Genomic DNA, 15166 nt, shown 5'->3' with positions numbered 1-15166 from the left:
AACAAGCACAGTCGGATTTAGGAAGTAAAGACTGCGGGGAAACTTTGTCATTTGTGGCTACACAACATCTTTAAAACACCCTTCCTTCGGTTTGGTCATTTTCCACATTATGATCCCCACCTTCTTGGGGTAAAATCTAAAAAGCACATTCCCAAGCTCCTTTGCAGCTAGAAGCCAGGACTTGCAATCTCCCAATGAAATAAACCCTTGTGAGACTTGGCCATGGAGAGAGAAATTGATCTTTCTGAAGAGCATGGTGATGGGGACATCTGGATCTGCATGGGCAGAGGTGGAGTTTGTCATTTTGCCTCAAGTATCATGGGTCCAGCAGCAGTCATCACAATGTTTTCACCAGAGCAGCCCGCAGGTGTGACTGGGTGCGGTTCGCAGCTACAGAGCTCCCAGAGATGCCATGAGTAACAATGGCCTTTAATAAATTATTTTCACTTTGCATTACACTAAGAATAGATGTTCATATTTGCAAGTATGAGCCCTGGTCAATACAGTGATGAGATAGGCCTGGCCTGAGCAGAGAGGGATTATAGGAGAAGATGCTGGGGAAGTGAGTGAGAACAGGATGGAGGGCCTGACTTTTGTGCCAGACAGAATGAGACTGCTGTACGGCCAGATGTGGGACATGAAGTCCAGGGTGATGAGCCTCTAGGGATTCTTAAACCCACAGTGAATCAAGGTACCTCACTGCCCCCCACTGGGGCAGATACCAGCCATCACCAGAGCCCCACTGATTCTGAGCTATACTTGTCATTTTTTAGAGGGAAGTCACTTGGAGAAGAATCTTTGAGAAGCAAAGTCATCACCAGGATTGTCATCAGCTAGTCCTAGATCTGGGACCTCCCCAGCAGGTGGTGGAAAGTGTTGGAAGGGGGGCTTAATCTATTCTTATTCTGCAGGCAGGATTGTGGGGAAGACATTGCCCACAAGGAAACAAAAAACAAAACGGATTGGAAATACATTAGCAGAGCTAGAATGTCAACTCTGATTAGAGAGTCATGAGTGATGCAGATGATGGAAGGGGAGGAACCAATCAGTGAGTTAAAATCCTTGATAGTCAGGCTCAACTCTCTGTACTTGGGGAACTCAATAAATATTTTGAGAAAGTAGAATTGGCTTATACTCACCCCCAACACCTGGATTATTTGAAGCTTAACTAAGTATCTTAAATTAAGTACTTTCTCCATGGAGAAAAGAGTGAGTCACTGTATTGCAATGTGTCAAATCAGGGCCTCATGGGATGCTGCAGACAGGAGGCTATCCAGTCCACTCCTCTACCTGGAGGCATTACCCACCCACCCCGGCACACACACACAGCCTTTCCTACTCCTCAGGATCCCCATGGAAAGCAATTCATCAAATCTCCTGGCTTGCCCAGGCCAGCAAGGCACCACCCTGTCCCAAGGAAGGTTTTCATGATCTAGTTTTAATGCTTTCTCCTCCAGTGGAATCCTGACTCCTCTTCATGGGATCAGTGAAGTTGGGGTTGGCAGAGGCCTCGCTCGCCTGTCCAACATCACCATGGCACCCACCCCTCTCTGGATCTGAAGACCCCTTTTAACGCCAAAAAATTATATTGGCCTTCACATATGTTAGAATTAATACTTTCAGTATCCTTTGAGAACACATATTTTCACTGTGAACTCAACAATATTTTAAATAAAATTGCATCTTCTAATCACATACATTTGGAAATGATAATACATATACTATTTATTTAATCAACAGACATTTGTGCACATTCAGATGCTCAGAACACTTACAATAGCACAACAGTCCCCCTAACTGAGGCCTTTCAACCTCAGATCTCAAACTCCTACCAATCAGCCTCTTCCACTACTGGACAACTCTGTCCCTTACACAAGACTCACTGTCCCCTGCTAAAATTCCCTGCTGGACTGTACCTCTCCGAGTGCTGTTACCACCAGTCTTCCTTGCCTTTGTGGTCACCAGCATCTGGTTCACTGTGGTCATCAACATCTGGCTCTCTCTATTCATGCAATAAGTACTTATTGAGCACTTACTGTTTACCAAGCACTGTTCCAGGCATGAAGAATGCAGTAGTGGACAAAACAGATGGAGTCCCTGCTCTCCTAGAGCTAACATACAAGTGGGAGATGGACAATAAAGAAACAAATACATGTTATGTCAGGCAGTAAAAGGTGCTATGAAATAGGTGCAGCAAGAAAGGGGGTAGACATGACAGGGGTGCTATTTCATAGAGGGTGCTCTATGTGGACCTGAGCAGATACCTGAATGCAATGAAGGAGCAAGGCATGCAGACATCTGAGCAAAGGGTGTCCTGACAGAGGAAACCACAAGTGAAACCACTCAAATCCTGTTTTCCCGAAAGGAAAGGAGGACAAGGCTTAGTGTCCTAAGGCTGCATGGTAGAGTCCAACCCACCAAAAATGAGAAAAGGGGCCTGGTTTCTTCTCACACGGCAAGGCTCAGCCACAATCTTGTTCCTGGACAGTAATGTGAGCCCAGGAGGAAAACCTCTGTGTGCTCAACCAAGTTCAAGTGTCCTCACTGCAACGTTGACCAGAGTGCTGTCGCAGGGCCACTGCACTCTAGAAAGCCCCAGGGTTTACGCCTCTCTGCTTAGTAGTTCTTTGCTAAACGGACATTTAGATGCGCTATCCCCCGCTGGTCTCTCTCTCTCATTCTGCAGCAGGGGACTGAACCTATATGGAAAAATGCCTCATAAGCAACTAATTGTCCTGCTTGGGGGTGGGGGGGGCTGGAAACAGCCGCATGGACACTGAGTAAGTGACTCAAACGCTGAGCCCCCGTTCAGAAGCTCTGGGCCACCCCTTCTTTTCCGTAGCTGGGCTCAGGCCCCTCACCCCCCTGCCTCACGCACAGCTCCCGGGAGCCCAGGCCGTACCCGCCAGCCTGCGGCACCCGGGTCAGGGATTATTTGCTCCTGCTGCAAAGACCGCGAGAACCTTCCTGGCTGGCACTGGAAAGCACACTGCTGTTTATTTTTGTATTGTGTGTATTTTGTCGTGGTCTGCAGATACCCTGTTCACTGAGAACGACATTTACCTCAATTGTCGGTTCAAGATTATATATTGGATAATGTTTTAAAAAACCTTTTGATCCTCAGATGTCCATAGATTTCTCTCCACATGAACTGGGATTTTTGTATAAAGTACATTCTTAAAATAAAAGAATGAGCCCGGCTGCTGCGTGGAGAGATGGGGGGGGGGGGGTTGAGACCATGCCTCCTTCCTTACCTTCCCCTGGGGAACTTGCCTCTGGGTGTGAAGCAAGTCACTTCCACTTCCCGCTGAAGGGGAAGGACAGCAGCCACAAAGCGCCGCAGAGAAGGTGACCGGGACAATGCCACTGAAGGCGGGGCGCTCCCTGAGGAAGCCTTTTTTCCTGGGACCCCTGTGGCTGGGAGCTCGCCGGTGCCTGCCTGCTGCGCCTCTTCAAACCAGTGGCAGCAGCAGAAAGCACGTCTTGCCCTCACTGCGAGATTTAATAACAGGAAGTTATTAGATGAGTTACTTGAAACAAAAGGTAAGAGAGAAGGAGGGGAAAAATTAGGTGATCATTTAACCTGGGGAAGAGAAAGTTAAGAGGAAATTTATATTAATTTTCCCCGTGCAATGATTTGAAAAGCACAGATCTCACTCCTTCCACTGGAGAATGTGAGGGACTCCACTTGGACTTAAAACAGAGGGTGTGGTCATGGTAGGAAATAGGGTGACCATGAGATACTGTGTAAGTAATCTAGGGAGATTTAGAAATAGTGATTCACAGCCCCTGACCTGTGGAAGGTAAGCTACAACTACTGAAGGAATGAGTATCACTGTGAGCGAGACGACTCTGCCAGGACACAAAGGGAAGACAGCAAGCCTCTTAGTTCCTGAGAACATTTTTCAGAGTAAACAAGAGAGGAAAGGAGGTGGAGCAGTGGCAGGGCTCAGCATTACAGCTCCGTGGAAGGGGAGTAAGGTGCAGGGGAAGTTCCCAGGCATGAGTCCAAAGACCATCATGGACCTAAAGGCCACACCCTGAAAGCAGGTGGCCCAGAATCTCCTCTTCATCTCTTTCAGAGCTTGTTCTCTCACACATGCCTCATTCTGAGCTTGTTCAGTCTTGGAACATGAAGCCCACCCCCCAAAGAAATTGGACCAAATGGTACAAGCAATGATCTTCCAAGTCTGGCCTCTACCTGCCTCTCCAGCCTCCCCTCCCATTATTCCATGCCCTTTGTCTTGAGTGATGCTAAGCTGCCTTGGGTTCAGAGACATACTGCGCTGGGCCATACTTCCCTGCATTTACTCTGGTATTCTTGCTGCCTAGAGTACCCTTCTCCCCTGCACCCCTCATCTCAACTCCAAGTCCACACCTCTTTCACCTGGCTGACTTCTTCTCAGGCTTCAAGATTTATCTGAGGTGTCACCTCCTAAGTCAAAGTAAATGCTTCTCCCCTGGTCTTCCAGAGCTTCAGTGTTTGCATCTACTATCGCTCTAACACTCTCCTAAAAGTATGGAAAATCTGTATTTAATGTCTGCCTCCTCAGTGCTCCCCATACTCATGCACATGTATTCATATTGAACTCTGTCCTCAAGGGCGAGGACTCCTGCATGATGCTTGCCCAGCTGAAGCTCTTAGTGGATTTGCAGAGAGAGGAGCTCCCAGTCTGATGAAGGAAATGCTGCAGCCCCTCGGGACACCACACAGGGAAGGGAGAGTGAGCAGAATGAGGCCTGAGGAGGCCTTGGGGCAGCAGAGCAACAGGGTGAGCCAATGGGGTGGAGCCGCTCTGGGAGGCGGCTTGGCAAAAAGGACTTCCTCTTAGAGGAGATTAGAATCCTACTCTCAAAAACATTGAATGTAAACTGTCATTGAAATACAAAAATATGCAGTGCCTGCCAACAGATACCTTCCATGCTTCAGGGAACCCTTTTTTCAGAAAAAATATAAAAAACAAAAAAATTTTAAAAAAAAAGAAATACAAAAATAAAATAGAATCCTGCTCTCAATAATATTGAATATAAACTGTCATTGAAAAATAAAAGTAGCCCTGCCGGCATGGCTCAGCAGTTGAGCATCAACCTATGACCCAGAAGATTCCCGGTCAGGGCACATGCCCAGGATTTGGACTCAATCCCCAGTGGGGGCATGCAGGGGACAGTCGATCAATGACTCTCTCATCATTTATGTTTCTATCTCTCTCTCCCTCTCCCTTCCTCTCTCTGAAATCAATAAAAATATCTTTTAATAAAGAAAGAAAAGAAAATAGAATCCTGTTCACAGTCAGGCCATTTCCTTCCATCTCTAGCACCCAGACCTACCTATCCTTCAAGGCCCCCGCTTAAATGCCACCCCTTGCATGAAGCCTCCTGTGATTACCAACCTGCTCACTCACACAAGACTGGAAGTAATTTCACCTTCCACTTGACTCCTATAGCCTTTGTTTGTAAACCCCCCCCCCCCCAGGGGCTTTTATCTGTCTATCTGGTTTCCAAGTTATTATGTGCTTGTTCTTATCTAGACATTACCATCTAGATTGAAAACTACTTCCCTAAGTAGCTATCTCACTAAACCTTGACCATCTGCCCAAGACATAATAGTGGACATGCCTTATTCCAAGGTCTTAGAATCCAAAGCCTGAGTCCCAATAGTAAACTAAACCAAAATCCCACAGTAAAACAACACTAATTAACAACTCTGCTATATTCTTCCGGTTTTACTAGCAACAAGGAAGGGAGACTTCAAAGTGGTTGCAAGAATTTACTGAAACTGAGAAGGCTGGACCCAGAGCAGAGGGTTTTGGTAAAGGTGGAGGGACCTAAGCAAATTTGGTCATTGCTTGGGAGCTAGGGGCCTGAGCCAAACTAAGGGTGAGGTTGCAGCCAGGACTAGAAGTCAAGAGTTTGGAGAGCAGGGATCAGGCCAGATGAACCAAATAAATTGAATTAAAGATTTTTCCAACCCAAAGTTGGGGCATTATGATATGATACATGATTTCAGTATACCTCAAGGTAAAGCACTGGTGACGGGGGTGCAGAGAGGAGCTCCCAAGGGCTGGTAATGCAACCCGTGTTCCTATAGTTCCCCTGAACACCAAGAGCTGGTCAGAATTCAACTTCAGGGGTCTGAGGGAAGGGTGGTGCCAATTATCTCAGAAGTGGATTTTTCTCCCAATAATTCCCTTTGATTAGCCACCCAGCTTCAAACCTTATGGCTCATGGCTGGGATCCACTGCCTTGGACTGTTCTGGAAATAGAGGACAACATGAATGTCTTTTGTAAAACAAGAATCTTCTTATACAAACAAAAACACAAACACTCACATAGCCACGTGCCTACAAACACGAAACCTAGAGACCTAGCAGTGCCACTCACGGTCGTTGCTCATACTCCGCTTGCTCAGGGGACATGAGTAATTCACTAACCTGCCCAACAACCCCCACCACCACTACCCCTCGCTTCTCAGTGTGGCCCATCACAACCTTGACTTCCTGGTAGGTGAACTTGAGAAGCCCCTCCCTTTCCTCTGACCCTTGACTCCTCCCCTCCTAAGCACCCCAGAAACTCAGAAAACAGCCAGCTCAGCATTTTCCCAGAGGAGGGTACAGTGGTGGGAAGAAGTCAACAATTTCCTGTTCTGACACTTGGAGTGAGCCCCTGAGACAATGGGGAGATTAAGGCAGGGCTTGTGAAAAACCAAGGAGTCCTGCCCAGGGAGTGGCTGCTTTTGGCAAAAGGCTTCAGCCCAGGGAGCCCAAGGCCCCCAGGTTAACCCTTTGCTGCTCCACCCTTGCTGCCCTGAGCCTACCTGTGTGAAGGTTCCATGGGCAAAGGCTGGCCTTTGGCAAACTGTGTGCCTCCTATGTTCACACAATCAGGGCCCCATGAGCAATGCTGGAGGAACTGGAGTCTGAATGAAGGCCCTGGAGGTCAAAGGTACAAGGCACAAATCGGTTGGCCAAGGGAATGAGTGTATTCTGCATCTGCAGTAGGAAGAATTTAGGTCAGACTGCACATGGGGACCCTTTCTCTGGAGAAGGGAAGGTTATGCTGCTCCAAGTATCCTGGAATTGGTCCAGTATAGAAACAGAGTGTCCACCAAGGCTACACCCAAACCCCACCTCTGACTGTCCTCACCCCCAGCCTTGATTGCCTACAGTGTTTAATCTTTGTATAATTGTTGGTTGTTTTGAGTCTATGCCTCTGTCCTGGAGGCAGCCTTCAGGCTCCACACACTGTACCTCTCCCTTAATAATCTGGGTATCATAAAAGGAGAGACCTGAAAAATTAGCTGATGATCTTGATCTACACAGACAGAGACCCTCAGGCCCCAGCCTCCTACACTTTCACCTGAATTCAGGGGACTTCTTCCCAGTGAAAAAGAACAATTGCTCAGAGTGAATGACAAAAGCTTTTTATTGAAAATACACCCATAGATTGATAGAAGGAAGGAGAAGAGTTGGATGGGGCACTGAATGGTTCTTGCCCTGACCTTGCAGGGCCAGTTGCTGCCAAGTGATGGAGAAGGAGTTGGTCCTGATGTAGAGAGATATCCAGGATCCAGTAGGAGATGGCACTGAGCTGGGACATGTGACCCTGATGATTCTGAAGATGAAACTCCTGGCTGTGTTCTCCTCTGTCCATGGAGGGTGAAGAGTCAGCAGACAACCTTCCCATTCCAGGTGAGCCATCAAGCCCAAGTTGAGAAGAAGCTCCCAAACTCCAAAAGAGCAAAGTCCACACTCTGGCACTGAGGTGACACAGGTAAGATGAGTCCCAGAAAGGTAGGGTGGAGGCAGAGGTGAAGGAAGCAGAGACACCAAGACTGGGCCCAACTGGGCTCAGGGGCTGCAGGGACCTCATCTCCTCTATCGGGGGGATCTCTTGGTCAGGGTGGTGGAAGAGATGATCTTGCTGTTGGAAGCAACAAACCCATAGCCACTTCCAGAGCCGGAGCCAAAGCCACTACCCAGGCCAAACCCGGAGCAGCTTCCTAATCCTCCACTGATGCCTCCGGCACTGGCACCACCACCGACCACGGCTGTGGGAGAGAAGCAAAGGACACGGTTATCCCAACAGTGCTGGCAGCCAGGAGCTGCAGCTCCTACCAGGGTGAACAAATGGCTACGGCAGGGACAGGAGGGACTTACAGATGCTCACGGTATTCTGGCATTCTCCAGACATTCTGTGGGAGAGAGAAAGAGCAGTGAGCCACAGCAAAGCCCAGAGACACACTTCATCCAATAAACAGGCGTCAGGCACCTTTCCCATCTTTAGCAGACAGATTTAAGGCCTGACTATGAACCTGTTATCTAACACTGTGCTTGTCCATAATGCACCAGAGCAGCATTGAAGCAAGTGGCCCGGCGGCAGCGCCCTGGACCTGCCCTGGCCTGGGACAGCTCCATTCCTCAAGTTCCAGCCTGCCTTCCCCTCCTCACCGGCACTCCTCGCCCTCCAGCAGCTTGCGGTAGGTGGCGATCTCGATGTCCAGGGCCAGCTTCACACTCATGAGCTCCTGGTACTCCCGCAGCATGCGGGCCAGCTCCTCCTTGGCCTTCTTCAGAGCAGTCTCCAGCTCTGCTTGCTTGCTGTAGGCATCTTTCAGGGCCAGCTCCCCGCGCTGCTTAGCATCAGTCACGGAGGTCTGTAGAGTCTGGCACTGTAGACAAGGGCATGAGACAGACAATTGTCAATGTCCTGCTGTCAAGACCTCTACATCTGTCCCCTATCCTGTTTGCTTGGGTTAACACATCAGGGTTCTGTCTGTCCTCCCCACCTTCTCTGATTCTTAAGCATTTCATCCACTCCAGCCAGGGCCCACCAATGCCCCCACCAGACTAATTAAATAAAGAGCAAAAACACAATGAAAAAGAGCCAAGAAACTTCAGTTACTGGGGTGGCAAGTCATGTTAACTAGGATGTTGCTGAAAAGATCTGGGTGTGGCTTATGTAAAGAGCTACAAATCCCCTGCAGGCAAGCTCAGGATCTTCTGGCCTGATGCCTTATCTTCTCATCTCCTATGGAGACATCTCCTTAGGCCCCTGGCCCTGTACTGCAGCTGGAAGGAGGTGACACTTACCTGCTTCTTGACATTCTCAATCTCAGCCCGCAGCCTCTGGATCATCCTGTTGAGCTCTGCAATCTCACTCTTGGTGTTCTTCAGATTATCACCATATTGGTCAGCTGAGGTCTGGAGCTGCTGGAACTAAGACCCAAGAGACACAGGGAACCAGAGGTCAGGGGTGTCTGGGAGGGGTCTGTTCTCAAGTCAACTCAGCAAGAATAGCCACAGGTGGCAGGGATAAAACAAAATGTCACATAATCTCAAATCAGACCTCAAAGAATCCGTTCATCTCTTACTTCCCTTGGAGCTGATAATTGCCTGCTCACAGACATCAAAAACAGAGTCCCAGAAGCCACTCCCACTCCTAAGAAATCCCCAGGACCCACCTTGATCTGGTACAGGGCCTCAGCCTCAGCCTTGCTCTTCTGGGCAATCTCCTCATACTGGGCCTTGACTTCAGCAATGATGCTGTCCAGGTCCAGGCAGCGGTTGTTGTCCATGGACAGGACTACGGATGTGTCACTGACGTGGCTCTGCATCTGGGACAGCTCCTGCAGGGAAAATGTCTCACCTCAGGCCTCCTGGAGAGCCTTCTCTCACCTCTGACACCAGAAACCTGCTATCATCATAGAAATGGCCATGCCACAGGCTCAGATGGAAGCAGAGTTAGCAGTCCCAGTGTGGAGGGAGGGGAAGGAGAGGCAAATGTCTATGTAGAAATCAAGTGGTTGGTGACATCTCAAGACAGAAAAGCAATGCTTGTAGTCTCTACTGCTCCCCAGGAACTATCAGTCACTATCAGCCCCTCCACGTCAGTGGGCATCCAGTTCATTGGATAGAAGGAAGTAGAATAGATCCATTTCACTAGAGAAATGCAAAATGGCAATAAATTCTATTCCATGCAATCTTCAGATCTAATCACCTCTTCTAAGACAACATCTGGTTTTGAGAACCTCTCAAGTTAAGCCTTTCTATCCATGACCATGCTGAGAGCCCACTGCCCTGAAGTTAAGGAGTTGGAGTCCTTTCAAAGAACTGTGAACTCCAACCAACAGCCTCATAGATGGAGGATTCCCTCCCCTGAATGGAGGGGCAATAGGGTCCTCACCGCAGCATAGAGGACCCTCAGGAAGTTGATCTCATCATTAAGGGCATCCACCTTGGCCTCCAACTCCACCTTGTTCATGTAGGCAGCATCCACATCCTGCAGAGGAATAAGGAAAGGAAGAGACCAACTATAGTAATTATGATAGGGGACAGCAGGTGTTAAGTGACACCCAAAGGCTTCTGGGCACCAGGTGAGGTGATGAGGGACTAATCTCTGACATAGTCTGCCCCTAAAGCCACCTGCAGATATGGACGTTAATTATCTAAATGGGAGGGTTTTTTCCCAGCAGTAATTCCTTAGGACCTGGTTCAGTTAGATCTGGATAGTACCAAATGGAGTGGAGATGAGGCAGAGATGGACCAACCCCATGATTCTAGCCAAAGACCCCTCGAAGGGAAGGGTGCCTCACTACACTTCCCCAGCCTCCTTTATCTCCTACCTTCTTGAGCACCACAAAGTCATTCTCAGCAGCTGTGCGTTTGTTGATCTCCTCTTCATACCTGGGGGTGGGGACGGAAAGGGAAAGAAGAAGAGCCACAGTGAGCTAGTGTTTCTCAGCAATCCACTACTCCTTTCAAACACCCAACTATATGGAAGTATCCAGCTAATTGGCTCCTTTCCCCATGTTCATACAAATATTCATTCAACCTACATTTATTGAATAAAGACCATGTATGAGGTACCAGTCTAGATCCTTGTTTATAGAGAGAAGTGAAAACCAAACTTTAAAAAAACTGTTTTGAAGAGATGACATATGAGGAAAGAAAACAACAAGGATCTGGTTGATTTTATTTCCATAGAAGGGCTCTTTGTTTCATGTTAAAGTGAATTGAGAGAGACAGTTGGTGAATTGAGAGAGACAGTTGGTATCTTCTCAGCTCCTCCCTGTAATGAGTGAGCATAGTAAGAGCTACTACGGATTGAATGTTTATTATATGTCCAGCACTATGCTACCTGCTTTCTTTTCCTCATTTAATTTAATTCTCAACCTATAAAATGGGACTACTATCCCCACTTTAAATATGAGGAAAACTGAGGTTCAGAGAGATTAAGCAGTTTACCCAAGATTACACAGCAAGTAAGTGGAAGAATCCATATTCAAACCAGGTCCATCTGTCTATACAACCTGTATTCTTCTGACCATTGTATAGTACTTTTCACCTGTTTGATTTTCAATCTTGTTTGTATATGGTAAGCCAAGCTCCCTGAATGTGTCATTCATTTTATATTTGGGCAATTTAAGATTACTAGACCTCACCCCATTAAAATGTGACCATGGAGATACAGGGGAATAGACTGGAAGACTTTCCTGACACCTCTGGGATATCTTTGGAGCCTAGGGTTCTAAATGATTGAGGAGGAGCCCATGGAGCCTGGGGCATGGCTGGCAGAATTGTGAGATGGCATCCTGTCCCCTCTTTCTTCCCCACATACTTGGTCTTGAAGTCCTCCACGCTGTCCTGCATGGTCTTCAGCTCAGACTGCAGGCGTCCTTTGTCATTGACCAAGGAATCCAGCTGCTTCCTCAGGGCACTGAGGTAGGCCTCAAAGAAGGGCTCCAAGTTTTTGGTGGATGTGGTGGTTGTCTGCTGCTGGAGGAGGTTCCACTTGGTCTCCAGGACCTTATTCTGTTGCTCTAAGAATCGCACCTGTGTTTTAAAAAGGTACAGGCAAAATTATGAGGGCCTGAAGCTTTTACAGGAGGGTTGGCCATGGCCAGCACCAACCCATCAATCCAAGCCAAACAGGGGGCCCAGGAGCCATTCAAGTGGGGCCATCATGTTACAACTCCAGGAACCATCCACTAGGGTCAACATGGTGACCCTACGTGTGAGCCCGTAGCAGCAAATGCACCACTTGGGTCGTGGAGAATAGAGCACAGTCAGCGCAGCAGGGCCTGACCAGGCAGCAAGAACAACTTCCTCTACAGGGATCCAGGGGCCCTGGGATGAGTTGCTAAGAACTCTGAACTTCTATGAAATAATAAAACAAAATTAGGGCGATACAACCATAGTCTGAGTGCTTACACTCAAAGTGATCCAGACCCATGACAAAGGAAGGATAAATTCACTGCAGATTTTTTAAACACACTTACTCATAAACGGACCTGGTATGCCCCTGTGAACGTGTGCCCAACTGACTATAGTAAACCAAGATCAAGGCCCTAGATATATTCTGAGTCTCAGCTAGACTCAGTTCTGCAAGGGCACTTCCCAGAACTTTCCCTTTTCCTATAACAAGATCTAGCCAGATAAATCAAGGTAGCAGCTTAGCATGACATTTCCACTTATGTGTTTCCAGGTTGAAATGAAAGCAAGTAAGGGTAACTGATCACAATTTGAACCCAAAAGGTGAGATGAAACAAGAAAGCACCAAACCTTTGACCTTGCAATTATATCTATATGTCCTAAAGTCACAATAAAGCCTCTTTAAACTACTATCAGTCTATTCCAACTAACAAGAACAAACAATCCCACTCAATCTACTCCAAGATTATTCATTCTTGCCTTATACATAAGTGGACTAAGACTGATGCATGGAGACCCAGGGCATCCTTGGTGAAGTGTGCTGAACTTAACCATTCAGTCATTAGTCATTGGATGCCTCAGCTCACCAAGGCTAATCTGCTTGCTATCATCCATCATACATGGCTGTAATTGAGCTTGAGGGCTTGAATCTCTAACCTTGCAAGGAAAAGGAAGTTGGACTACAGAAAGAACAGGAGAGACCCATCCTCTCATCTCTTCAAACAGACCCAGATAAGCAATTTTGCACAGAGTAGAGAAGATAAAAGCAATGGCCTTCCAAGGTCCTGTTGGGACCTAGCTTCTGCCACTGGAGTCAGTCCCTTTTTTATTTGAGAGACCAACCTGGTTTTCTTCTGTTCCAACAACAGAAGTGTCAATAGTTAAATTATTATATTAACTATAATTAATTATTAGTTAATTATTATATTATTAACTGTGTTATTTTAAAACCAAAATCTGAGAAAAAGCAGGAAACAATGAACCCACTTGATAGCTGGGGTGACTGGACCCAGAAATGTTGAATGATTTGCTGAGTACCACACAGCACATCTAGAAAACTCCAAATTTTGAACTACTTTGACAACCCACCAGCCATGGAAAAAAAGAGACTCAGAATACTGAGTCCCCTTCAACAGCTGGAAAATGAAGGCCCAAGTAGTTTAATGGTTTTCCCAAGGCAGGCTCAGGTCTGAGATGCCAGGACTCAGGAACCCTGGCTTCTGCCACCTTGTCTGGCCAAGGGGATGACTCACCTTGTCAATGAAGGAGGCGAACTTGTTGTTGAGGGTCTTGATCTGCTCTCTCTCCTCAGTCCGAACCTTCTGGATCTCGGGGTCAATCTCCACATGGAGTGGAGTCAGCAGGCTCTGGTTGATGGTGACCTCCTGAATCCCCCCAGCAGGGCAGACGGGGAAGCCAGGACCACCCCTTCCACTGAAGGAGCCCCCAAATCCACCGCCAAAGCTTCCAGCTCCGAAACCAGCACCAAAGCCGCCAGCCCCAAACCCTCCAGAGACCCCGAAGCCAGCGCTTTGCCGGCATCCGGCCATGCTCATGGAGATGCTCTTGTTCCCCCCAAGGTTGTAGAGGCTCCTGCTGCCAAAGCCCCCAGAGGAGCAGCGGCCAGCGCCCCCAGACATGGAGGCCGAGCTGAAAGAAACCCTCTTGCTCCCACCTATGACAGCTGAGCCACTGCTGAAGCTCTGGGACCCGCCTCGGACACCCTGCTGTCTGGAGATCATGGCTGGAGAGAGGAGAGTGAGCTCAGAGTCGTCAGAGAAGCGAGAGGGGCCAGGCCAGTGAATGCCGCAGCCTTCTCCTAGGTCTCTTATATGTGCTGGAGCAGCAGGGCTTGGTTGCAGGGGCATAAAGGGAAAAATCTGAAACATCTCTGGGCTTGGCCTTTGGCACTGGCCCATCCTCACACTTGCTGAGCATGTCACTAAACACACCTACAGAAGTCATTCGGAGGGCACAGGTAACTGGATCCCAACACACTCCCCTCCAGGAGAACCTGAAACGGTGCCCCAGGGCCTCCTGCCACAGAGGCCCTGCCTGGCCCCACCTTCCAGGTCCCCCACCCACTACCTTTGCAACCACCAGCCTGCCGGTGGCCTCCCTGCTCCAGATAAGAGAACCCATTGCCTATTCTCTCACTCCACAGAATTTGGAACCTGAGTGCTTGGGTTCAAGTGCACAACCTGCCCTTATCATCTCTGCAAACCTGGGGCAAGTCATTCTCTGAAGCTCAGTTGCTTCACCAGTAAATTGAAAATGTTGCTTTGTAAACTGTCAGAAGCTACCCATAGATTTATTATTGTCATTATTATCCCTCGATGTGCACTTGACGCCATGTACACAGACCAAAGGGGAAATCAGTATGACAGCCTATAGCTTCCAAACCTAGATCAAGACTCACCTCTGCTCCATTTGCTGCCCAGTTGTGTGCTTGCCTCCACCAGGACAGAGCCTGTTCTGTTTTCTCAGCAGTTTGTAACATTTTGGTGCTGGGGACCCCTTTGGCAGGATAGTGAAACCTATAAGCCCCTTCTCAGAGCCATAACTTAAATTCTTCCCCACTGAGTGCAACAGATCTCTGTTCAAATCCAACCTGTTGCCACTAACTAACTGTGCAGTCTTGGATGGATCAATTAACCCCTCTGAACCCATTCAACCTATCCTCTCATCCATAAAATGGGATACCTGCCTGATAGGACATGAGACAATGTACCTGCAGTACCTGGCACTTAGTAGGTCAGTAAGCATTCATTCTTTTCCTGCCCTGGGCTTTGCCATTGCCACTGATGAGGAGAAATTAGATAGATCTGTACCCCTCTCTTCTTCTCAATTTCTCATGAGACTACTTGTCCAAATCCGGGGGACAGCAGTGACCAGGGCCTGGACAATTCCCACAAGCCTGAGCTGACCCTGACCGAATGAAAGCTGGCCACGGCAAA

At 48.1% G+C, this 15166-nt stretch overlaps 1 protein-coding gene across 1 annotated transcript; it reads right to left on the bottom strand.

Moving 5' to 3' along the window:
- Window positions 1-7447: 7447 nt before the first annotated feature.
- Window positions 7448-13988, bottom strand: KRT4 (keratin 4). The gene is made up of 9 exons (XM_016201115.2): window positions 13463-13988; window positions 11617-11831; window positions 10622-10682; window positions 10183-10278; window positions 9461-9625; window positions 9090-9215; window positions 8448-8668; window positions 8157-8191; window positions 7448-8047 (listed from the first exon to the last, which is right to left on the bottom strand). Exons 1-9 carry the CDS (start codon window positions 13949-13951, stop codon window positions 7875-7877), a joined length of 1581 nt encoding a protein of 526 aa, XP_016056601.1. The 5' UTR covers window positions 13952-13988; the 3' UTR covers window positions 7448-7874.
- Window positions 13989-15166: the final 1178 nt, after the last annotated feature.

Source organism: Miniopterus natalensis, chromosome 2 (assembly GCF_054644295.1).
Source record: "Miniopterus natalensis isolate mMinNat1 chromosome 2, mMinNat1.hap1, whole genome shotgun sequence".
NCBI classification, from domain to species: domain Eukaryota; kingdom Metazoa; phylum Chordata; class Mammalia; order Chiroptera; family Miniopteridae; genus Miniopterus; species Miniopterus natalensis.
The sequence above is the reverse complement of the archived record's forward strand: the minus strand, read 5'-3'. Positions and strand labels throughout refer to the sequence as shown.

What these genes read in the sequence shown, in the direction of transcription:
- KRT4 (XM_016201115.2), bottom strand. Translation starts at nt 13,951, where the DNA reads ATGATCTCCAGACAGCAGGGTGTCCGAGGCGGGTCCCAGAGCTTCAGC. An exon ending in AGGCCCTGTACCAGATCAAG is followed by an intron (nt 9,216 to 9,460) that starts GTGGGTCCTGGG and finishes CTTGGGTCTTAG; the next exon opens with TTCCAGCAGCTCCAGACCTC. An exon ending in TTGAGAATGTCAAGAAGCAG is followed by an intron (nt 8,669 to 9,089) that starts GTAAGTGTCACC and finishes CCTTGTCTACAG; the next exon opens with TGCCAGACTCTACAGACCTC.